This window comes from Tachyglossus aculeatus, chromosome 21, assembly GCF_015852505.1.
Source record: "Tachyglossus aculeatus isolate mTacAcu1 chromosome 21, mTacAcu1.pri, whole genome shotgun sequence".
Classification (NCBI taxonomy): Eukaryota; Metazoa; Chordata; class Mammalia; order Monotremata; family Tachyglossidae; genus Tachyglossus; species Tachyglossus aculeatus.
The window spans coordinates 20,273,342-20,297,945 of NC_052086.1; the positions used below are offsets into that span (position 1 = coordinate 20,273,342).

At 44.9% G+C, this 24,604-nt stretch overlaps 1 protein-coding gene across 7 annotated transcripts in view; it reads left to right on the top strand.

Moving 5' to 3' along the window:
• The window catches only part of OSBP2 (oxysterol binding protein 2), a 319,886-nt gene that overhangs the window by 210,139 nt on the left and 85,143 nt on the right, over positions 1 to 24,604 (top strand). For all 7 annotated transcript variants that reach the window (XM_038762589.1, XM_038762590.1, XM_038762597.1 and 4 more), the window contains one exon: positions 9,819 to 10,069. In XM_038762589.1, coding sequence (XP_038618517.1) covers positions 9,819 to 10,069 — 251 coding nt within the window. The remainder of the gene's footprint in view (positions 1 to 9,818; positions 10,070 to 24,604) is intronic.

Genomic DNA, 24,604 nt, shown 5'->3' on the forward strand with positions numbered 1-24,604 from the left:
CCCAACCCATTAGGATAAACAGCATGGCCTACTGGAAGGAGCTTGGGCCTGGGAGTTAGAGGACCTGAGTTCTAATCCCAGCTCTGCCACTTTTTTTGCTGTGTGATCTTGGGCAAGTCACTTCACTTCTCTGTGCCTCAGCTCCCTCAACTTTAAAACGGGGACTAATACTGTAAACCCCTGAGTGGGTCAGGGATTGTATACAACCTGATTATCCGGTATCTACCCCAGTGTTTAGTACAGTGCCTGGCACATAGTAAGCACTTTGGAGAAGCAGTGTGGTTCAGTGGAAAGAGCCTGGGCTTTAGAGTCAGAGGTCATGGGTTCAAATCCCAGCCCTGCCAACTATCAGCTGTGTGACTTTGGGTAAGTCACTTAACTTCTCTGTGCCTCAGTGACCTCATCTGTAAAATGGGGATTAAGACTGTGAGCCCCACATGGGAGAACCTAATTACCTTGTAACCTCCCCAGCGCTTAGAACAGTGCTTTGCACATAGTAAGTGCTTAATAAATGCCATCATCATTGTTATTATTAACAAATTCCACTGAAAAAAAAAATACCAAGAAGGTCCACCACCACCAACATAATTTTCTCCAAGCCCCTCGTTGCCACTGTGGGAGACAGACTTTGAGCTGGATCGGCAGATTTATTACTCTATTTATTTTGCTTGTACATATTTACTATTCTATTTATTTTGTTAATGATGTGCATCTAGCTTTCTTTCTATTTATTCTGATGACTTGACACCTGTCCACATGTTTTGTTCTGTTGCCTGTCTCCCCCTTCTAGGCTGTGAGCCAGTTGTTGGGTAGGGACCGTCTCTATATGTTGCCGACTTGTACTTCCCAAGTGCTTGGTACAGTGCTCTGCACAAAGTAAGCGCTCAGTAAATACGATTGAATGAATGAATGAATGAATCAGCCATTGGTCTGACCCAGTAATAGCAGGGAGACGATGTATGGCTCAAAGTAGAAGCAGCAGAGAGAACCCAGCATTCCCCTTTTCTTTATGTCTCCATTTCCTGGTGTTGGGTGTTTCTTCTCCTGAGTCAAGTCTGTTTTTGGTGTGGTGAGAAGCAGTGTGGCCTAGTGGATAGAGCATAGTCCTGGAAGTCAAAAGGACCTGGGTTCTAAGCCCGGCTCCCCACTTGTCCACTGTGTGACCTTGGGCAAGTCACTCAACTTCTCTGTGCCTCAGTTCCCTCATCTGTAAAATGGGGATTAAGATTGTGAGCCCTATGTGGGACAAGGACTATGTTCAACCTAATTAGCCTGTTTCTACCTCAGTGCTTAGTACAGTGCTTGGCACATAGTAAGCATTTAACAAATACCACAATTATTATTATTACTATTATTATATTTGCTTACATGTCCTTCCCCCGTACTAGTTTCCTATCCTGTTGATTTACCTTCTTTTGTCCCAGACTTTGCTGGGTTAATACCTATGTCTTTGCCAACCATGGCCATTGATTTTTGCCCCAAGGTTTTCTTGTGCAGGAATCAAACTTGATGATTTTGATAGTTGGTTTTGAAGCTGTCTCTGCTTCGGGACAGCCGATTTGGGTTCAAGAAAAATTGAACTGGCTTGCCAGAGAGTGCCTTCTTGTAACAGAATATGACTTTCTTTCAGTTCATTAGTGCACTGTCATTTGGTGTTTTCATGGCCCCCAAGCATCTTGGCTCGATCAGAGTCTAAGCAATCATGCACCAATTGGGTCCTTCCCCTGAGCTCTCTGTTAAAGCAAGACCAAGCCACGCTCTACCATCAGTTCACATTCAGACCCCACAGAATGGATCCTTTGGACAGGAGGAAAATCTTTTCTAACTCTTCATTCAGAGCTTCCTTCTGGGGAGTCAGTGATTCAGGCAATCATGTTTATTGAGCGCTTACTGTGTGCAGAGCACTGTACTCAGTGATTGGGAGAGTACAGTACAACAATATAACAGACACATTCACTGCCCTCAACGAGGCACTGAACTCAAGTTAATAATCTCCATTTGGTGGCTGCCTGTCACCCCGGCCCAAGTACCAATTCAGCTTGGCTGGCTGACGGGGCTTTTGGATTTTTTTGAGATTCCTAAATCCCATTTCCTCCCAGCCACCAGTTGACTGGCTCAGGGTTGATTTGGGCAGGCCCAATGAGGAAATGGGAGGGATTTGTGGAACACCCACCAAAGGCCCTCCTAAGAGAGCTGATTGAGCGATTCAGACAGGTTCCAGGAGCTCTTTACGGGTCGCTGGGGATAGGGGTGACAAGGGAAAGGCCACAGTGTAAATAATTCAACCCTTTCCACATGAAAGATGGAAACACCGAAGAGAAGATCTGATACAAAGAGGCATAACTCAGAGATTTAATTAAAGACAGGGCAATTAGGCTGAATTCCAGGAAAGAAAAGAATGTTCCCGATGCAGATATCTATCATTTCCCCAGGGAATTGGAGGAAGAGTCAATCGCCTAGGACAGAGAAGGCGTAATGGAAGGAGCTTCCCGCATCAGTCCCCTAAGGATAAGTTGGAAGGTCTGCTCTTTTTGTCCTCTCAAATGTCTGTTGTTCTAAGAAGCAGCACGGTCTAGTGACTCGAGCACAGGTCCTGGAGTCAGAAGGACCTGGGTTCTAATCCCTGCTCCGCCACTGTGTGCTGTGTGACCTTGGGCAAGTCACTTCTTCACTTCTCTGTGCCTCAGTGACCTCATCTGTAAAATGGAGATTAAGAATGTGAGCCCCAAGGGGGACAGAGACTGTATCCAACCCAATTATTTGCTGATATCCACCCCAGCACTTAATACAGTACTCGGCACATAGTAAGCACTTAGAAAATGCCACAATCATCATCCTCTGTGAAGCTGCTTCATGCAATGCTGCGACCACACCAACCCCAGCGCTCCTACTTAGGTTGGCTATAGGGCGGCATGAAAGGAGGTTAGCATGGGGTCAGCGAACTCCAGACGGCCTCACCCCTCATGGCTCTGCCTCTTCCAGGCTCCAGTCCTCCCATTCCCATCTCTGACTGTGCCTTTGTTCTGGCTTTCATACTTCATTCCGTATCTGGCTTCGCCGGCTGACCATGGGAAAGGAGAAGTGTGTGCAGAGGCCCAGTGGGAACTGAGATGAGGTCAGCAGACTCAAATTGCTGTCTAAATTGAGTTTGCATTGTGCTTTGATTTCTCTCACCAAATTCTGATGAATGGAACATTTTAGCCTCTCGCTGGTAAGATCTCAGGCCCTCTGTCTACTGCAGGGCCGTCCTTTTCAGGAACAACACATGTTGAAAGGAGTGTTTCCACTGGGATTTAAGTGTTTATCAAAGCAATGTCATATTTTTCAGGTCTCTGGTGGTGCAATAGGAGTACGATGTTCCATTATCTCATTCAGATAAAATTTGGAAACAAGAACACCCACTTCACCAGGCATGTTAGAAGCATACTTGTCATGTATAGGGTGAAAAAATTCAAACTGAGACCACACTTTAAAAAGCTGCAAATTGCTTTCTGGTAAACTTACTTAGGAACTGAAGAAATGACCAAATAGAACAAAAGGAAGGGAATGGAATAGGTAGGGAGGCTTACCTTTATTTTCTTGCAATAATAATAATGATGATGGGATTTATTAAGCACTTACTATGTACCAAGCACTGTTCAAAATGCTGGAATACATTGTTAGCAGGTGTGCCTTTTATGGGCTTGGTGAGGGGTGGGTATCTGTGGTCTAAAATTAATTGGGAGAGGAGGCAGGAAAGTGAATGATAAACCAAGTGGAAGTAGGAAGAGAAACCAAGCACTGTTCAAAACGCTGGAATATATTGTTAGCAGGTGTGCCTTTTATGGGCTTGGTGAGGGGTGGGTATCCGTGGTCTAACATTAATTGGGAGAGGAGGCAGGAAAGGGAATGATAAACCAAGTGGAAGTAGGAAGAGAAACAGAGATGGAAGGATAGAGGCTGATGCTAAATCCCACCAGTTAAAGAAGTAGCACTGTGTAGTGGATAGAGCACACTAATGAGAAGTCATGGTTTCTAATCCCTGCTCTGCTGCTTGTCTGCCGTGTGACCTTGGACAAGACAGTTCACTTCTCTGTGCCTCAGTTACCTCCTCTGTAAAATGAGGATTAAGACTGTGAGCCCCATGTGGGTCAGGGACTGTGTCCAACCTAATTACCTTGTATCAACCCCAGCACTTAAAACAGTACTTGGCACAAAGTAAGTAAGTGCTTAACAGATACCATAATGATAATAATAATATTTTCTTTGACAATATTTCCCAGACTCATTCCTTCATCTACTCCCTTATGATCATTCCTCTTATCCAACCTTTGTCACTTCCTGGTGATAAGGATTACCAGCCTCCATACTGGCCTCCCTGCCTCCAGTCTGCCCTCTCTGTTATCTAACCTCCACTTTACATTTATTTCTGGTCCCAAATTCCAGGGCTCTTCTGTCCCTAGAAGTCATGATGTAATAATAATTATGATGATGATGGTATTTGCTAAGAGCTTACTATGTTCCAGGAACTGCTGTAAGCAAGCACTGGGATAGATACAAGACAATCAGGTTGAACACAGTCATGTATCACATAGGGCTCACAGTCTTAATCCCCATTTTACAGCTGAGAGAACCGAGGCACAGAGAAGTGAAATGACTTGCCCAAGGTCACACAACAAAGTGGTGGAGCCGGGATTAGAACCCTTGACCTTCTGACTCCCGGTCCCAGGTATTAATAATAATAATAATGATGGCATTTATTAAGCACTTACTATGTGCAAAGCACTGTTCTAAGTGCCGGGGAGGTTACAAGGTTGCCCCACAGAGGGCTCACAGTCTTCATCCCCATTTTACAGATGAGGTAACTGAGGCACAGAGAAGTTAAGTGGCTTGCCCAAAGTCACACAGCTGACAGTTGGCAGAGCTGGGATTTGAACCCATGACCTGTGACTCCAAAGCCCATGCTCTTTCCACTGAGCCTAGTAGAAATAGAAATTCCACCTACAACCAGGAATCTCAGCCTAGAGTCAGCCCTTCTGTGTCAGGGGCTCAGTCTTGGAAGAATTTGCAGAACTGTAGGGGACTTATTTATCCAGCCATGATTAATGGCCAGCAGGCACAGTGCCAACTCTGGAAATCCGCCCTCGAGCCATCCAGTTCCATCCAGAGTTAGTTGTCCTCCGGTGTCACTTTCCTAAGTGCCAAGAAGAAAGTAGGCACGCTCATGTCTTGCAACTTTGATTTTCTTTGATCTTTGAGCATCTAATGTCTCCCGGCCCAGCTGAGATCAGAGATGGATGATTGCATTATGGAATCCTGGAGTCCTCTGAGTGCTGTTTTCTTTCCTGCTCTGAGCAGTTTGTTCTGTTCTTGTAGGCTGGCTGGAAGACCAGGAGAGTGAAACAGAGTGTGTGGGGATTGTAGTGGGAGAAACTGGTCCTGAACAGACAGCTATTTATTATTTTGAGAGGAAATAAAGGGAGGCAGGGAGTTCTTTCTAGGCCATTTGTGTTCAATCAGTCAGTACTTTTTATTGAGCACTTTACTGAGAGCAGTCTGCACTGTATTAAGCATTTGGGGAAACACAGTACAACAGAGTTGGTAGCCACATTCCCTGCCCACAACGAGCATTAGCCCTACGTTCATTTCTACTTTAATAACAATAATAATAATAATGGCATTTGTCAAGTGCATATGATGTGCCAAGCACTGCCCTAGATGCTGGGGTAGATACAGACAACCAGTACAGACACGGTCCCTATCATTCATGGGTCTCACAGTCTAAGGGGAAGGGATAACAGGTATTTAATACCATTTTTTACAGATGAGGTAACACTAAACCGCCTTGCCCCTTCTCCTCCTCCCATTTGTCCCTTCCCTCCTTTACTTCTTCCTTTCATTCCAAATATATTCCTTTTCTCATCTTTTCTCTCCTTACTCTTCCCCTGTGCTACCTTCTTTTTTTTTTAATGGCATTTATTAAGCGCTTACTATGTGCAAAGCACTGTTCTAAGCACTGGGATGGTTACAAGGTGATCAGGTTGTCCCACGGAGGGCTCACAGTCTTAATCCCCATTTTACAGATGAAGTAACTGAGGCCCAGAGAAGTGAAGTGACTTGCCCAAAGTCACACAACTGACAAGTGGCGGAGCTGGGATTTGAACCCATGACCTCTGACTCCAAAGCCCGGGCTCTTTCCACTGAGCCACGCTGCTTCTTCCCCTCCCTTATTAGAAAATTACTAGAAACCACTTTCGTAACCTCTTTTCTGGACTTTTCTTCCTCTGTAAATGGCCTGCAGTGGATTGGCTGTTTCCCGTGGCCTTGGGGCTGCTCTGTAGTTCTGATTATGGGTCTAGTACCCCCATCACTTGCCCCCCAACACACGCACCCACACCCTGCAGAAGTAGAGGAAGTGGCCAGTGCTACAGCAGTGTGTTCAATCAGAGACAGTCAGCATGGCCAGTGAAGAGATGTGTGTTTGTGTTGCCCAACCCATTGTTCCGAGCCATCTGGCTTTTGGGAAAGATGAGCAGAAAAGCAAGTAGTAGCACTGTTCAGGGCTCTCACACCTTTATCGTCAGACCGTCATTTGTATTTATTGCGTACTGACTGTATGCTGAGCACTGTACGAAGCGCTTGGGAAAGTACACTATAACAATGAACAGACACTTTCCCTGCCTATAATGTTCCTCCTGTGCCATGGACTGGTATTTTGTTTTTTGTTTTTTTAATGGTATCTATTAAGCTCTTACTCTGTGCTGGGTTCTGAACTAAGCCCTGGGGTAGATACAAGCTAATTTGGTTGGACACAGACTCTGTCTCTCATCGGGCTCACAGTCTTAATCCCATTTTACAGATGACACAGAGGCACAGAGAAGACACAGACACTTCTCTAAGACACAGAGAAGTGAAATGACTTGCCCAAAGTCACACAGCAGACAAGTGGCAGAGCCAGGATTAGAACTCAGGTCCTTCTGACTCCCAGTCACAAGCTTTATACACTAGGTCACACTGCTTCTCCATTTTGCATTTTTGCCGTATCTTTATGAATCTCGGCCTTTCTGAACTAAATCAGAACAGGGTTGATAAATCAGCCCAAGGGATCAAGCCAGGCAAATTCTTAAAATGTAGTTCCCCCCAGAAGGGGTCCTGAGATTGGACGTGGAACAGTTTGTCAGAGGCAGAGTCCCCTTCCCCAAGGAGTAATCTTTTTTCAAGAAGTGTAAGCCAATCATATATTGAAGCATAACTTTCTGTGTCAGCATCTCCTGCTGGCTTCCTCAGGCAGCCAACTTTGTCTGTCCTCTTAGCCTCCAAATCGTGTACATTAAGATTGGCCATGTTTCAGTTGGAGTTTTTGAGGTCTTTTCCTCCTTGCAGGCTCTTGATTGTGCACTATTGAAGTCAGAACATCAGTGTTTATTACTAAATGCTGATTAAAACTAAGCCCCTCTCCACCTCCACCTCTGTGTCAACTATAAATGAACCTAGCTATGAACCCCTTCACCACTTTTATAATCACCCCAGCCCAATGAAAGTTATGTAAACATTCTTATAATTTACATTTCCCCTATCTCTAATCTATTTTAACATCTGTCTCCCCCTGTATATCGTAAGTTCCTTGTGGGCAGGCAGTTCTCTTGCATTGTACTTTCCCAATCACTTCGTATTGTGCTCTGTACACAGTAAGGACTCAATAAATTGATTGATTAAACATCCATATGATGAAGTATTTGGAAAGGCCCTATAAATTCCTGCCTTTTTGTTAAAAGATGTAAATGTCACCATTGACGTTGGAAAAAAAAAAAGGTAACTGGATCTCTTTCCAAGATCATGGGATAGAAGAGGAGGAGGAAAAATGGCACCATGTCTGAGGTTGGGACCGTCAGTGGCACCTCCCAGCCCACAAGGTTCTGTACCTTTATCTTGGTCATAATCCTAGCCCTTATTACTGGGAACATTTCACCAAAAGAGGAGATGCTTTTTGAGCCTCACCCAGCACACACCTAATGGCCTTTTCTTGTTTTGTTGGGCCAAAAGACCCTGGGAGAGTGGTGAACAAACTCATTTTAATTCAAGTCATTCTTTCATTTGGCTTTTGAGGGCTGAGGAAATAACCACAGGAAGGAATTTGTCCTGTTGCAATCAGATTTTTTTTTTAATTAGCATTGGCATCTGCTCTGAGGATTATTTTTCCACCGGAAAATTAGGTTCTTGGCACTAGTAATTTCTTCAAAAAGGAACTTGTAAAATAATTAACAGGTATAATTTGGGCTCAGAAGCTGGAATTTTCCTCTGAAAGTTTGCTGTGGGAAGGGAATGTGTCTGTTTATTGTTATATTGCAATGTCCCAAGTGATTAGTGCAGTGCTTTGCACACAGTAAGCGCTCAATAAATGCGATTGAATGAATAGCCTACATAGCCTAAGCATTAGAGTCAGGGGAGGACTGATGTGCTGTTAGATTGATGGGAGTCAGTCAAATCCTACCATTAGCTTGAATCTTAAAGGCGTCATTGCTTTTGAATTGTAGCATTGGTCCAGAATGTGCTAAGGCCCAAGTGGTGTTCCATCTAGAGTGGGTGTCTGGTGGCTGATGGGAGAGTGGCAGGAGAGATGAGAGCTGCTCTTCTCAAGGGACAGGCCAAATCTCTTTGGAAATGGAGCTCGTTAACTGATTTGGGACCTAATGACTCTGCCAGTTAAAGACTTTTCATTCAAGCCTTCTGGAGGACTATAGAAACACAGGCTCATTAACATTCATGTGTGACAACAGCGGGAAGATTGAATTCTTCTTGGTGTACAAATTATCTTGGCAGTGTTTGACCATTTCTGTAGGTTAAAGTGCAGGAAAGAGGAAATATTTATAGACGTCATCCTCCTTTAAGGATGCGTTCCTTCTTATTTATCTTCCCCAAATGTTCAGTGGTTCTGACAAGTTTAGCCTGAGCACTGGAGTACATTCTTGGACAAAAGCAAAACCCAAAGTGCTCATCTGGAAACTGAAGGATGGGCTAGGCATAAGGGAGCCAGTTTATAGTGTTTTAGTATTTAAATCCTTTAAATCCTCTCAGTCATCTCCCAGCTCAAGTCCATTCTCCCCCTTGTCGTCCCCTTCTTCCCCGTCAAAAAACACACACACTGCACCCCACCCCTTTTCCACTCAAGCCTCTTCAGAAAAGAGCTTGTTGATGCGTTTAGCTTTTGCTCCTGTGAGGTTAAGCACGACTAGTCAAAATTCAGAGCCTCCTAGGTACTCAGGTGTGGAAAGACAGTAGACCTTTTTCCTCAGATTCAGCTTAGATTGAGCATTTTAGCACAGGCATATGTAAGAAGCTCTCTAGGAAGCACAGTGCCAACTGGACCAGCTGATTGGTCGCGTCCTTGGAATTTTCCTTTCATTGACAAAAACCTGGCATTCTAAAGGGCTTCCACTCCAGGTTGGATTCTAGAAGCGAAACCCAGTAAGAAGGGACTTCAGCTCCAGTAAGCAGAGAGAAAGAGAAGAAACCACACATTGCAAACAGAAAAAAGGGAGATTTGGATTAAAAGTGTAGTAAGAGTTGTGTGCCACAAAAAAAGCTACTAAGAGGATTTAGTGGGGGACGGTGTTCCACACTGACGATTGGAATGAATTTACATCCTTGAAGTACCTGCTGCTTATTTTGAATGCTCCCGTGTGTGGCTGTGTCCTGCTCGCTTGCTCTCTCTCTCTCTCGCTTTCCTGTGATTTGCATCGACTATGTAGACCGGATGATTTCGGGCGGCCAGCGGTAACCATGGAAACCATTTCTCTCTCTCCCCCCGCCCCGCCTTCTCCCCCTCCCTTCCCGTACAGATGACTCCGGTGATGAGGAGCCCTCCACCCAGTCCGACAAGGCTGATCTGCACCACACTCTGAAGAACCTCACCAGTAAACTCGATGACCTGAGCACCTGCAACGACCTCATCGCCAAACATGGGGCCGCTCTTCAGAGGTCGCTGAGCGAATTGGAGAACCTCAAGGTACCAGCCGACAGTGGCGAGAAGCTCAAAGCTGTGAACGAGCGAGCCACCCTCTTCCGGATCACCTCCAATGCTATGATAAACGTAAGTGCCGAGCCGCTCTTTGCTCAAGCTCCCTGTGTCTTCGATCCAGGCTTAGCTTCAGGCTGAGTGTCAGGTGAAGCAAAATCTGTCTGGACAGGGCAGCCGGAGGCTATTTTTTTCACGGGTGTCTTTTGCATTGAGGTCTATTCAAGGAAAAGAGTGTGTGCGTGTACTGAAACACATACACAGCTGGAGGTGTATTTAAAACTAGGTTTTTTGTTTTGTCTCGGTTTTGTGTCTCTGAATCTTAGCTTATCTTTCTCTCATTTCACCCTTACTTTCCCTATACAGTAGCTGTTGACAGAGAAATATTTTTTTTAAATCGATAATTTTATCCTCATAATTAAGCTCTAGGGAGAAAGGTTGAAGCCTAGTCAAGCTTTTAGGGTTGTGTGTTTTCCCTTCTTACCCGTTTTTGGAGTAAGCAAGCATAGTTAAGTGGCATGGTCCAGAGACCCAGATCTCATGATCTTTAGCAGATATCTTTATTCTTGCCCTAGGTGGCACACACAAAAGCAGGATCATGTGCTGCGTTCCTTCTTATTTATCTTCCCCAAATGTTCAGTGGTTCTGACAAGTTTAGCCTGAGCACTGGAGTACATTCTTGGACAAAAGCAAAACCCAAAGTGCTTATCTGGAAACTGAAGGATGGGCTAGGCATAAGGGAGCCAGTTTATAGTGTTTTAGTCTTTGCCACACCCTCTCCATTTGGTCAGCTTTGAAATTCCCTGGTTTTCTGGATTCCTCTGATTTTACACTCTCTTCTCACAGGGGGCCAGTTTCCCCCCTCGATGGGTTCCACCTCTTACTAAGGTGGTTAGAAGAAGGCATTTTATCTGGAAGACACCTAGTGACGGGAAAATAATTCTTACAATTGGGATTTCTCTTGTGGCTTACGTATTGCTTCCTCTGAGACTACCTTCTGGATCATTCTCGCTTCTAGGTGTGTGTCACGGTACCCTCTATTTCCTCATTTTTGTCCCTTGGCTTAAGAGGGGGAGTGTCTTGAACTGGCAGTAGACCAAGACTCTGCCAAGTTGGCGTTAATATGGTCAGGCGCTTCCGAATATCGCCTGCAAGACTTTTGGTGATGTTCTACCAACTCTGTTATATCGCTCTCTCCCGAGCGCTTAACACAGTGCTCTACACACAGTAAGCCCTCAATAAATACCATTGATTGAGTGATTGATGTTACTGAAGTGGCTACAAACTGTGGCAACTGAATCTGAGCAGAAAAGCGTTCTCAGGAGGCCATCCATCTGAAGGCTGGTTTGTTGGTTGGTTGGCTTGCCATGTGGTTTCCTTCGTTGCTAGGGGGAGGGAGGGCTGGAATGGAATCAAGTAGTAAAACCGCATTCTGGGGGCAGCCCAAGAGAGCAAGAGAAAAATCTAATGGCAGCCAGACTAGAATTGTCAAAAGTGACCGGAGAGCCGCCACTCTTTGGTCACCATCTAGGCTCTGATTTCAATGTGCTCAGAACTCTGGAAATCGTGGTGATGCTTAAATTCCTGGCCATTTGAGGAGCTGTTCTTGAACAAGCTGTTCCGATAGTCCCACAGGTCTCCTGAAAAAAACGACACTAAATGGTGGTAACCATCAGACTAGTAGTTAGTGAGTAGGGGCCATTTCTCCTTTGGTTCTCCAAGGCATCTAGCACACAGGAATGTAGTTGCTTCCCATCCTTGTAGCCACATGCAAAAGGATCTCAAACCTACTGCTTTCTGCTTTTACTGCACCCCTATGAAGCCATTAGAATAATAATCCCCTTCCCCATTGCTGTTTGGATAGGCCCCTGACCTGCTTTGGGAACCCTGACATCAATAATTTTTTTTGGTAAGTGCTTACTATGTGCCAAGCACTATCATGAGGTCAGACAAAGTCTCTATTCCCCAAGGGGTTCACAGTCTAAGGGGGAGGGAGAAAAGATACTTCAAGCGGGATGAGGAGGAGAGGGCATGTGCAACAGAAACAGATGCAGTCAAATAAAATTTTTCCGAATATCTACATTCAAGAAGCAAAGGTCTTTTGAATTAACCTGCTCTTGCACAGGTCCCAAGGTGTTGATTAAATTCTCTGGGAAGAGCTGTCTGATGGCTTGTTCCCATTCCTCCACAGGTATAACTCCCGGGGTTTGCCCTTTCGATACCCACCGAGGGAATATTCAAATGAAAATCCTATGGGAAAATATCTCTACCTGATGGAAGTTAGTGAGGTGCTAATAACCCTGGCTGTGGACATCTCCTTGCCTTAGGCCTGCAGATTAATAATAACAGTAATAATGATGATGGTATTTAAGTGCTTTCCTATGCCAGGCACTGCATTAAGCACTGGGGTGGATACAAGCAAATCGGGTTGGACACAGTCCCTGTCTCACGTGTGGCTCACAGTCTCAATCCCTATTTTACACATGAGGTAACTGAGACCCAGAGAAACGAAGTGACTTGCCCAAGGCCACACAGCAGACAAGTGGGGGAGCTGGCATTAGAACCCATGACCTTCTGACTCCCAAGCTGCAGAGGCAGCTTGGACCAGAGGTTTTAAACCAACAGGCAGGGTTCCCCCGGGGGCCGCTTTACAATACCACTGTGGCAGCAGCAGCACTTTGTGCCACCCGCAGCCGCTTCTTGCTGGGCTCCCCAAGGAGATGATTATAATTCTGATTATTGTTTTCATTACTATAACCATTGTATTTGTTAAGCGCTTACTCTGTGTCAAGCACTGTTGTCATGAGAACTTGGGGTAGCCACAGTAGAGAAGAATAAACTCCTTCTGCTGCTACCTCTACCTGGTCCCTAGAATCTGTGTCTCTGCCAGGAACACAGGAAAAAGCAGCCCCCAGCTCTGTCAGGGCCACAAACTTCGGGTGATCTGAGGTGGAAACAGTAGCAGAAGCAGCAGCTCCAACAGTGTCTTGTCTCACCTGGCTCTGCTCCTTTAGCTCTGAGTCTGATGAGTTTTTCTCCACCCTGTAGGGACAAAGAAGGAATAGGGGTGCCTGTGAGGGGAGACTGGGTGTGCAAGGGGAAGATCAGGTGAAACCTGGAGGCCCAAATGTGCAATTTTTAAAGAGATTGAAGAACACTCACCTTGACATTTGTGCTGGAAAACTGCCTCGAAATTTCCAAGGAAATTTAGAATATAGGGAGAGTGAGAAATTGTGAGGATTATATCAATAATAATCATAATAATAACTATGGTATTTGTTGAGCGCTTACTATGTGCCAGGCACTGTTCTAAGCACTGGGGTAGATACAAGGTAATTGGATTGGATACAGTCAGCGCTTAGAACAGTGCTTTGCACATAGTAAGCGCTTAACAAATGCCATCATCATTATTATTATTATTATTATTATAAGGCTCACAGTCTTAATCCCCATTTTACAGATGAGGTAACTGAGGCCCAGAGAAGTGAAGTGACTTGCCCAAGGCCACACAGCAGTAAAGTGGCAGAGCAGGGTTTAGAACCCATGACCTTCTTACTCCCAGGCATATGCTCTATCCACTAGACCATGCTGCTAATAACCGTAATACCAATATTAAGTAATGTGCTAAGCTGCTGAGGTAGATGCAAAGTAATCAAATTGGAAATAGCCCCTGTCCCACATGGGCCTTACAGCCCAAGACATGAGATGCTTGAGGGTTTGTATTAAATCGTAGGCTCCTCAAGGACAGGGACTGGGACTCTTACACTTTCTGTATGTGCCCAGCCTACATTGGGTGCTCAGTAAATGCTAATGAATGGAAGAGATGATGGGATTCTGAGCCAATTATTCCTGAAAGTCAGCAGCAGTCTGGTAAGGAGGAGGAGTGGGAGATGCTTAAAAATAAGAAGAATGAAATCCAAAGGATTCATGAAGGATTAAAAAAGGAAACTCTGCATGTCACTGCAAAGACTCTTCCATCCCACAGGAGAAAAACCCTGAGAATATTTTTGCAACAGGCAGGAAGGGAAGGGAAAACGAACGTTGACAGTTTAGGGAATCCGGAAGCAAAAAGCCGTGGGTGGTGAAATGACTCTTCAGAGGCATAGCCTGCTCTTGTGCTTTACAGAAACTCCTGCGCTACCATTCTGTCTACCCTCCTGCAGGTGTGGGTGGAAACGTATGTGTAAATTTGGGATTTGAGAGTATCTGCTGTCCTCACTAACTCGATGTTGTCCTGAAATCCTCTGAGTACCAAAATAAGGACGGGACGATGGTAGGGAGGAGCACAGCTTCGTTTGCGGACTTTGTCTTGATGGCTTCCACCCCGTTCCCATCTGATCCCAGTCACTGTCCCGACACTAGCATTTCTGAATCTGGCGAAGACTCGTTCTTCTGTACCTAAACATCCGAGTTAATAGTGCAGCCTTGGTTGGCTGTCTTTGGATTGGCAGCTTCTTGGAGACAGAGCCTGCGTTTTCCCTAAGTCTTTTTACAGCCCTCAACCCTGTGTGGACGACTGCCGAGAAAAATTCAGATCTGTGCAGTTTGGATGTTCAGCCCTGGTTTCTGTCCTTGAGAAAATCCCTTGAACTCCACCTGCCTGCCATCCTTGTCGTCTGTGTTTGTCCGAGGACATGCAGAGAGCCCGTGAAAATCAAGGGATTGGGCCGTGGGGTGGGAAGCGAGGCTGAGATGTATAATCTAATAACTATCATGATTTTGTTCAGGGGCATTAATCTCCAGGCTGGCAACAGAATGACTCTCAGAAGCCAAATCTCTCCTAGATTCTACTCATTGTTTGCCACGGTCGTGGCAGTTTATGACTTACATTACTGTAAATCTTTTTAATCGTTTGCTGGCCCATAGTCCTATGGCTTGCAATCTCTCTAAGAGAGGTCCTTGTTATTCTCTGAACTTAGGGGTCAGGAAGCCAACCCAGAGGTGTTGCTTTGGTGTGAGTGACCACTGCCGGGCATGGAAATAAAGGGCGAGAACAAATGAGACCTTGTCCCAGTGCAGAATTGGTGATAGTGCTGGGGTCCAAAATACCAACATCTTTCCCACTGCCCGGGTCTTTGGGGCAGGGGTGAATTGAAGCCCGGAAGACGCAGGGATGAGTACTCTTCCCCCTTGGTCCTTCCATGCCAGATGGAGGGGCCGAGGCACTGGAACAAGCCTCATTAGAGAAGCAGCATAGCGTAGTGGGTAGACCATGGGCCTGGGAATCAGAAAGTCTTGGGTTCTAATCCTGACTCCTCCTCTTGTCTGCTGTCTGACCTTGGGCAAGTCAGTTACTTCTCTGGGCCTCAGTTACCTCATCTGTAAAATGGGGAATGAGACTGTGAGCCCTATGTGGGGCAGGGACCATGTCCAGCCTGATTTGCTTGTATCCACCCAAGCGCTTAGTACAGTGGCTGGCACGCAGGAAGCGCTTAACAGATACCACAATTATAGTTATTTCTATTATCATCGAGTACATGCCAGGTGCAGGGTACTATACTTAGTGCTTTGGGATTACTTATATATATATATACACACACACATACATGCATATACATATATGTACATACATCTATACATCTATATATATATATATTATATTTGTTGAGTGCTATGTGCCAGGCACTGCCCTAAGCACTGGGGTAGATACAAGCTAATCAGGTTGGACACAGTCCCTGTCCCACATTGGGCTCACAGTCTTAACCCCCATTAAACAAATGTAGGAACTGAGGCACAGAGAAGTAAACTGGCTTGCCCAAGGTCACACAGCAGACAAGTAGCGGAGCCGGGATTAGAACCCAGGTCCTTCTGACTCCAGGCCTGTGCTGTATCCATTAGGTAAAACCTTTAAATTTACTGGTCTCTTGGGTTTAGCAGTGCTGAGAACAGTGTCTAAATGCAGAGTGACATCGGGAAAATGTGGTGACGCACAACTTTGTGCTCCAGAATCATAGAACTGGAGCCATTAGAGGACATCCAATGAAATGCAGACTAACAAGGCTCCAAGATTATCCTTTGCTCCCTTTGTTCCAGGCAGGGATCATACTTTGGAATGAGGAAAAGAGGAAACAAGCTGATGAGGTTTTCCCATGAGTGATTTGACTTCTCGGTCTTGGGTTGAAAGCGGGGAAACAGATTGTAGGTGACCATAATCAATCAGTCAATCAATCCATCAATAGTATTGTTTGAGGACTTACTGTGTGCAAGGCACACAGGACAACACAACATCAATCGTATTTATTGGGCGCTTACTATGTGCAGAGCACTGTACTAAGCGCTTGGGAAGTACAAATTGGCAACATATAGAGACAGTCCCTACCCAACAGTGGGCTCACAGTCTAAAAGATTACTAAAAGATTACTAAAAGATTGTACAACAGTACAACAGAGCTGCCCACAAGCAGCGTACAGTCTACAGAGAGAGACAGATATTAAAATTCATTAGAAATAGGGGAAATAGTAGAGTACAAGAATATTTACATAAGTATTAGAGGCTGGGGTGAGTCAAAGTGATGCCAGGCTATTTTCAGACTGACACATAATTTTAAAATTGTATTTGCTAAACTCCATAAATCTCTCAGATAATTCATTTTAATATTCCCTGTGGATTTGTAGATCTAGGTAATAGAGAATAATGTCCTTAAATGGTCCAAAAATACTTTCTGCTGTGTGAATGAATATCTCAGCAGCTCAGCTGCAGTTGTTTGGGACTCTCCCTGCTTATCCGAGGGCCTTCTTCCTTCACGGTTTTATTAACGTCCTCACTATTGCATCCTTTCGCTTAAGTCGTTCCTCTCTGAAGAACAATAACCTGGAAAATTTAGTTACCAATATTCTTCCCGGAGGGATATCCAAAATTGATAATAACTCAGGACTCTAACCTGCTAAATTAAAATTTGTTACTAGTTAAAAATCTATGTAAAAATCAGGAGAACACCAGATTTTGTAAGTGTAAAGTGACAATATAAATATAGATTGAAAAACAAAGTTGGAATTTGTACTCTGCCACAGAGATCAGTGATAAAATGGACTATCTGATAGACAACTCTGCATCTTCAGATAAAGTAAATGGCTTCCTAAATATTCTTGTAATATTCATTTGCGGACTTTGTCTTGATGGCTTCCACCCCGTCCCCATCTGACCCCAATCACTGTCCCGGCACTTGCATTTCTGAATCTGGCGAAGACTCGGTCTTCTACATCTAAAAATCCAAGTTAATAGTGCAGCCTTGTTTGGCTGTTTTTGGATTGGCAGCCTCTTGGAGACAGAGACTACGTTTTCCCGAAGTCTTTTTACAGCCCTCGACCCCGTGTGGACGACTGCCCGAGAAAAATTCAGATCTCTGCAGCTTGGATGTTCAGCCCTGGTTTCTGTCCTTGAGAAAATCCCTTGAACTCCACCTGCCTGCCATCCTTGTCGTCTGTGTTTGTCCCAGGACATGCAGAGAGCCCGTGAATATCTGGATGCTATATTAAAAAGAAAATCAGAATGAGAAGTATAAGGTGAAAAAACTCAGTCGTCAAAAATAGCCTCATATCTAGATTGGGCTTGTTGCTTGCATTCTGGATAATTGTGTTTTGACTGAATCGAATGAAAGCCTGGTAGTACATGGTGGGCAGCGAAATGCAATTTCAAAATTACAGCTCCTTCCCTTGAGTTTCCAGTTGTTAGATATCTGGAAATCTTCCAAATCTGAAATGGCACCAATGCCAGGTCCACTTTTAATATAAAGATGCACTCACTGACATTTTCAAAAATCCAGCGAGAAATAGAATGCATGCAACTGTGCTTCTCACTTTCTCACAGCTCTTAAAAATCATCTGAGTGTGGAAATTTTTCAGTGTCCAAAGCATTAAAAGCCATTTTCCCTTAAGTCTTTAGTGAAGTAGTGAAGTTATCAACCAGCTTGATTCTCTGAGTAATGCAACTAGCCATTATTACTCTTCGTATCTGCGAAATTATGAAAAGAGTTTGCAATCTACATTTATAAGGAATTGTTTTATAAAAGCTGCAAGTGCCCATGAAGGCCTGGGTTTTTGTAAAATGCCGGTGAATTGACATTAAGGGGAACAGACCGTGGTATATAAACAGCAGCGCTTTGTCATGCTCCTTCAATCAATCAATCAATCGATCAATCATATTTATTGAGTGCTGACTGTGTGCAGATCACTGTACTAAGCACTTAGGAAAATTCGGTACTACAGAGTTGGTAGGCACATAGGAGAAGCAGCATGGTTTAGTGGAAAGAGCCCGGGCTTGGGAGTCAGAGGTCATGGATTCTAATCCCGGCTCCGCCACTTATCAGCTGTGACTTTGGGCAAATCACTGAACTTCTCTGTGCCTCAGTTACCTCATCTTTAAAATGGGGATTAAGGCTGTCAGTCCCACATGGGACAACTGATTACCTTGTATCTACCCCAGAGCTTAGAACAGTGCTTTGCACATAGTAAGCACTTAACAAATACCATCATTATTATTCCCAGACTGAGCACCCTCCTTCCTCTCCCCCTCCCCCCCTCCTCATCCCCCCCGCCTTACCTCCTTCCCCTCCCCACAGCACCTGTATATATGTATATATGTTTGTACGTATTTATTACTCTATTTTACTTGTACATATTTATTCTATTAATTTTATTTTGTTAATATGTTTTGTTTTGCTGTCTGTCTCCCCCTTCTAGACTGTGAGCCCGCTGTCGGGTAGGGACTGTCTCTATATGTTGCTAACTTGTACTTCCCAAGCGATTAGTACAGTGCTCTGCACACAGTAAGCGCTCAATAAATATGATTGAATGAATGAATGAATGAATGAATGAATTCCCTGCCCAAGGGGAGCCGACATGGGTTTGTTGTTTAACTGCCAAAGCCTCCCTCCCATCAGTAGTAATTCCAAATCTCTCATAAGAGAGTGCTGACATCCTCCTGTGCCTCCAGGAGAAGAGAAGCAGTGTGGCCTAGTGGATAGAGCACAGGCCTGGGAGTTAGAAGGACCTAATCCTGGCTCTGTCATTTGTCTGCTGTGTGACCTAGGGCAAATCACTTCACTTCTCTGGGCCTCAGTTACCTCATTTGTAAAATGGGGATTAAGATTGTGAGCTTCATGTGGGACAGGGACTGTGCCCAACCTCTATCTACTTATCTGGCATCTACCCCAGGGCTTAGAGCAGTGCCTGGCACATAGTAAGCACTTAACAAATACCATTTTAAAAAAAGTAAGTGTGTGTATGTTGGGAGGGGTGGCGGGGTGTGTGTCTGCATTTAGCTATTTGGAGTGAAGGCTGTTTGAGCATTCCCACTCTAAGACACATTACCCCTGCTGATTCACCTGTCCATAGCCTTGCTTGGGCTTTTTCACTTTTCACCATTTCAAGGGATCGATATCAGTTGTATCTCAAAGCCATAAGACTCAGTCCTGTCCTTTCTCCAGTTGACTACTGGTGCCTCTCCCCAACTGGGATAGAACTCCCTCCTGCTGCTGATCCACCAAACCCCACCCCCTCCTAAAAAAATTTCCCTTTTTCCTGATCATGGCACCCCATCAGCCCCTTCGCACCCGGAGCTGTCTCTCTGTATTTTCTTTGGGTTTCAGGGTGGGTATCTTTTCCCCCACTGTTTTGCCTATTGGATGTTTGGCAATTTATGTCCACTTGCCTCCCATATTAAATTGTACTTCCTGGATGTGGGCCCTGCAAACACTTAGTACAGTGTTCTGCATCTAGTGGACACTTAATTTTGATGAGAGTTCTGCAAGATTCTCCTCTAACCTTAAGAGATGTTAAGTTTCTCGTATTCCTCAGTGGCCTATAAGATGCTTGTTGTTTTTTAACAGAGGAGCAAAAAGGCTTAAATTGGTACGGATGATGATGGAAAGAATGATTCATCACTCAGGGCCAAAATAACACTATTGTTGTAAACCATATTTATTTATTATGATATTTATTAAGTTCTTACTTTATGTCAAGCATTGTTCTAAGCTTTGGGGTAGATATAAGATGATTGGACATGGTCCGTGTCCCACAAGGGACTCATGGTTTTAGTAGACCAGAGGACTACTAAATTGAATCCCATTTTACAGTTGAAGAAACTGAGGCACACAGAAGTTGTGACTTGCCCACGGTCCCAAAGTAGACAACTGGCAGAGCTGGGTTTAGAACCCATGTACTCTGACTCCTAGGCATGTGCTCTTTCCACTAGACCACACTGCTTCCCTCTGTAATGGAGGCACAGAAGTTGAGTGAAAACGGCTAGCACAGGGCATTTAAAAAGTTTTGGCCTCCAAACTGCAGATTTGGAGTCATTAAAGAGTCTGCCAGATAGCCTGAGAGGATGTGAAATCTACCCTTTGTCCTTGGTAATAAAAACAGAGAACTGAGGCCTGATCTTGTGATCTGCAGTTTGATGCGAGAGGGACTGGTGGCTTGTAACCTCTGGGCTAGACCTTCAAAACCTGGATAAATCGCATGGCAGTTCAAAGCCCCCTTAGTTTCCTTGCCTGAAGAATCTGAAATCTAGACAGAGGCCAATGAAGGCTTTATAATTAGAAAGATTCCCTTTTTGCTTTTTACCTCTGCTCTCCATTACAGCCCCAGCGCATAGGTCATGCTCTTAGTGGGAGCTCATAAAAGAAAAAATCCAATTTTGGACTTTTGTACATGTACACAGCAGAAGGGCAGTTCAGAAAGAGGAAGCTTAGCTTTCAGCGGGTGGAAAATTTTATTTAGTGGAAGCAGCTGTTTGCTCGGCACCCTAGGTCTGAGCCTGGACATTAGCGGTCTGGAGAGAAGGGACATGGGGGACAAGCACATTAAAAGGGCTCTCATGGGATGTCCTAAAGAGGAAAACGTATCCCAAAATCAAGAAGGAAGGGGCCTTGACAGAACAGAACAGGCAGATGCCAGGTACAAAATAAGGTGGTCCTTCTTTTGGAAAGCTGTCCCATCAGCCGGGAGGCCCAGGGCAGAACATGGCATAGTGGATAGAGCAAAGCCCTGGGATTCTAATCCCGGCTGTGCCGCATGACTGCTGTGTGACTTGGGGCAAGTCATTTCACTTCTCTATGCCTGTTACCTCATCATCATCATCATCAATCATATTTATTGAGCACTTACTGTGTGCAGAGCACTGTACTAAGCGCTTGGGAAGTACAAGTTGGCAACATATAGAGATAGTCCCTACCCAATAGTGGGCTCACAGTCTAAAAGGGGGAGACAGAGAACAGGGAACAAAACCAAACATACTAACAACCTCATCTGTATAATGGGAATTGAAACTGTGAGCCCCACATAGGACAGGGACCGCGTCCAACCCAATTTGCTTGTATCCACCCCAGTGCTTAGTACAATGCTTGGTACTTAGTAAGCACTTAACAAATACCATGATTTTCATTATTACTCTTATTATTAGGACCCAGTAGGAATTGATTATCGTCAGTAGCAAAGAGGATGATGGGAGTAAGAGGTGATTCCACCCCAGTGTCCTCTTCAGCACGGGACCGCTGCACCTGCCACCACTGCCACCATTGACCCCATGACTGAATTGGCCCATCCAGACCATTGATGGCCAATTCTGGCACCGCCAGAAACCCATCATCCACCCATGGTGTCTTGGAAGGGCAGCCATCATTCGGCCATGGTGGCCTCACCTCTCACCTGGGACTGCCTCCTACCTCAGGGGTGGTGGCATCAACTACTTAGTGTCCTGATCAATCAATCAATCAATCAATCAATCGTATTTATTGAGCGCTTACTGTGTGCAGAGCACTGTACTAAGCGCTTGGGAAGTACAAGTTGGCAACAAATAGAGACAGTCCCTACCCAACAGTGGGCTCACAGTCTAGAAGGAGGAGACAGAGAACAAACCAAACATACTAACAAAATAAAATAAGTAGAATAGATATGTACAAGTAAAATAAATAAATAGAGTAATAAATATGTACAAAAATATTTACATATATACAGGTGCTGTGGGGAAGGGAAGGAGGTAAGATGTGGGGGATGGAGAGGGAGATGAGGGGAAGGGGCTCAGTCTGGGAAGGCCTTCTGGAGGAGGTGACCTCTCAGTAGGGCCTTAAAGGGAGGAAGAGAGCTACCCTCTTGAAGGGAGAAAGAGAGCTGATGCCCCTTCCCTCACCCTCAGTCCCTTGCAGAAGAGATGGTGGTGGCATAGGAAGAGCAAAACAGCTCTTCTCCCTCAGGTTTTTTTTCCCTCTCTCCTCTCCCAGCTCTGTCTTTCTCACCGCCATTATCCTCTCTCCTTTCCTCTTCTTTTTTTTATCCCCTCACCCTCTCTTACCCTCTTTCCCCTCTGCCTCTCCCTCTATTCTGTCCCCCTCTCAGTCTCCTCCCCTTTCTCTCTCATTCCCCTGCTTTTGAGCCCCTGCCCTAGGGGTCACACTCTTGACCCTACATGGATCCCAGAAAAGTCTGGTCACTTACACATAAAACGTTCTTTGACCCTGAAAGTCAAGGGACTCAGCGGGCTAGACTGACCTGGAATGAGTAGAGATAAATGTCACAGAAAATGTGCATAGAGAGGCCTAAAATAAGAAGGGGACAACAAGCATTTTTTTTCCTCAGGTATTGCTGTATCCCTATAGCATAGCGAATTAACTCTCTGTCCCCATGTCAAATAATATTTATTTAACACTCCTAAAGGCAAGTTACTGTGGGAAAGAAAAGTAAATCTGGTTCAGCTGTGGGCTTCCTGGCGCCTATGGATTAAAGCAGGCAACAGTGAAATTCTCTGGGCCCCTTTTTGTTGTTGGAATGACATCATCCCTATCATCATTTGTACAGTCACACAAACTCATTCACCTGAGAAGCTAGAATTGTTGCGATTCTGATTGCTCTGTAAGACACAATCATGTTGTCTTTCAGAAACCACAGCCTAGAAAGGTTTTTTTCCATTCAAGCTCAATTTCTCTTCCTTCAGAAGAGCCAAGTATCTATAATCCAAGATGTTTCTAGCTCAGATTTCTCTGAAGAACATTTTCTTAAAATGGGTCAACTTCAGCTTTCTCAGTTCTTAAAAAAACTGTACCAAGCCTTTGTTTTCGCTCCCCAAATCCTTTTTTGCTGTGAGACATTTTTGCCTCCAAAGCCCAATCGTCCAGTGATGAGAGGCCCGAGATACCGAGTGGCTTCCGAACTACCAAGTTGAAGTTTGAAAGTAGGTCAGCCTTTCAGGGTGGTTGGAGAGATGGCCCCAGGAATGGGAAGCCACAGCGCAGAGGCACAGTTTTGGTTTTATTCAGAATCCGGAGCCTGGTTTGGAGAGGTCAAAGTGAGAGTTACTTTTCCAAAAATTTCAAGATCTTTTGCTCCAGCTTTTGGCAAGGGATCCCGGGGTAGGCTTTGTCAAATCGGATTTTTCCTCCCATATCAATCATATTTATTGAGCACTTATTGTGCACAGAGAACTGAACTAAGCACATGGGAGAATACAGCACAACAATATAACAGACACATTCCCTGCCCACAGTGAGTTTACAGTCGAGGGGACTGTAATTTCAAATGCTAGAATTTGTTTCAGTTAAATGAGGTATCACATTCTGAGTTCTGAAGTTGCTGTATATAGACTGTAAGATGGAGCAAGCGTTTTGTTCAGGCCCCGTGGAGAGGGAATCCATTCTCACCTGAACCTCCTTTCCCGAGGTTGCCTGGGAGCTGCCAGCCACACAGGAACAAATGCCATTTGAGGACTAATTCAGCAGGCCATTTTAATCCCATTCTCCATCCCTTCCAGCTCCACCTCCTTTGCAGCCAATAGGAAGCTTTCTTCTACTTCAAATGCCATCAAATCATTTCCATCCCATGGACACACCGTCTTCGTAACACCTCATCTTCTGTCATAAAATCATTCTGGTGTATTGCGTTTTCTTAGTAAAGGTATAGAAGTGGTTTACGGTTGCCTCCTTCCACGCAGTAAAAACTTGAATCTCGGCCGTTGTCTTTGATCAACATTTTGATCCCTTGATTATCCGCCTTTGACTCTTTCCCGTGCTGCCGCTGCCCAGCACAGGTGAATCAATTTTGTCCAATGCCTCAGCTTGAGCCTTTCCATTATGGGTAGCCCTATATGGAATAGCTTTAAACTTCATCAGCGTATGCAAACTCTCCTGCCTTGATAAGGTGTCGATTCATAGGAGAGGATAGAAAGCTTTAGGGGTACTTATTCTTGATGCTATCTGTTGCCCAGAATTTGAATTAGAACAGGTCAGAATTACTTCATCGGGGTGGCTCCGATGTCCAGACAGCTCAGCAAGGGGCTGGAGGTCAGCGCAGAGCCCAACCCTCACATGGTCACCTCACTTCCCCAGGCCTCTGTGCTTGTGCTGGGGAAGTTAAGGAGCATGGACTGGGCCACCAGGGCCCCCAACCCCAACCACCGCCCCTTGGGGAATCCATCGGGCTGCAGGTTGCACTATTGTAGAGGAGAATAATAATAATAATAATAATAATAATGGTACTTGTTAAGCCCTTACTATGTGCCAAGCACTGTTCCAAGCACTGGGGTAGGTATAAGGTCATCAGGTTGTCCCACATGGGGTTCACGGTCTTAATGCCCATTTTGCAGAAGAGGTAACTGAGGCACAGAGAAGTTAAGTGGCTTGCC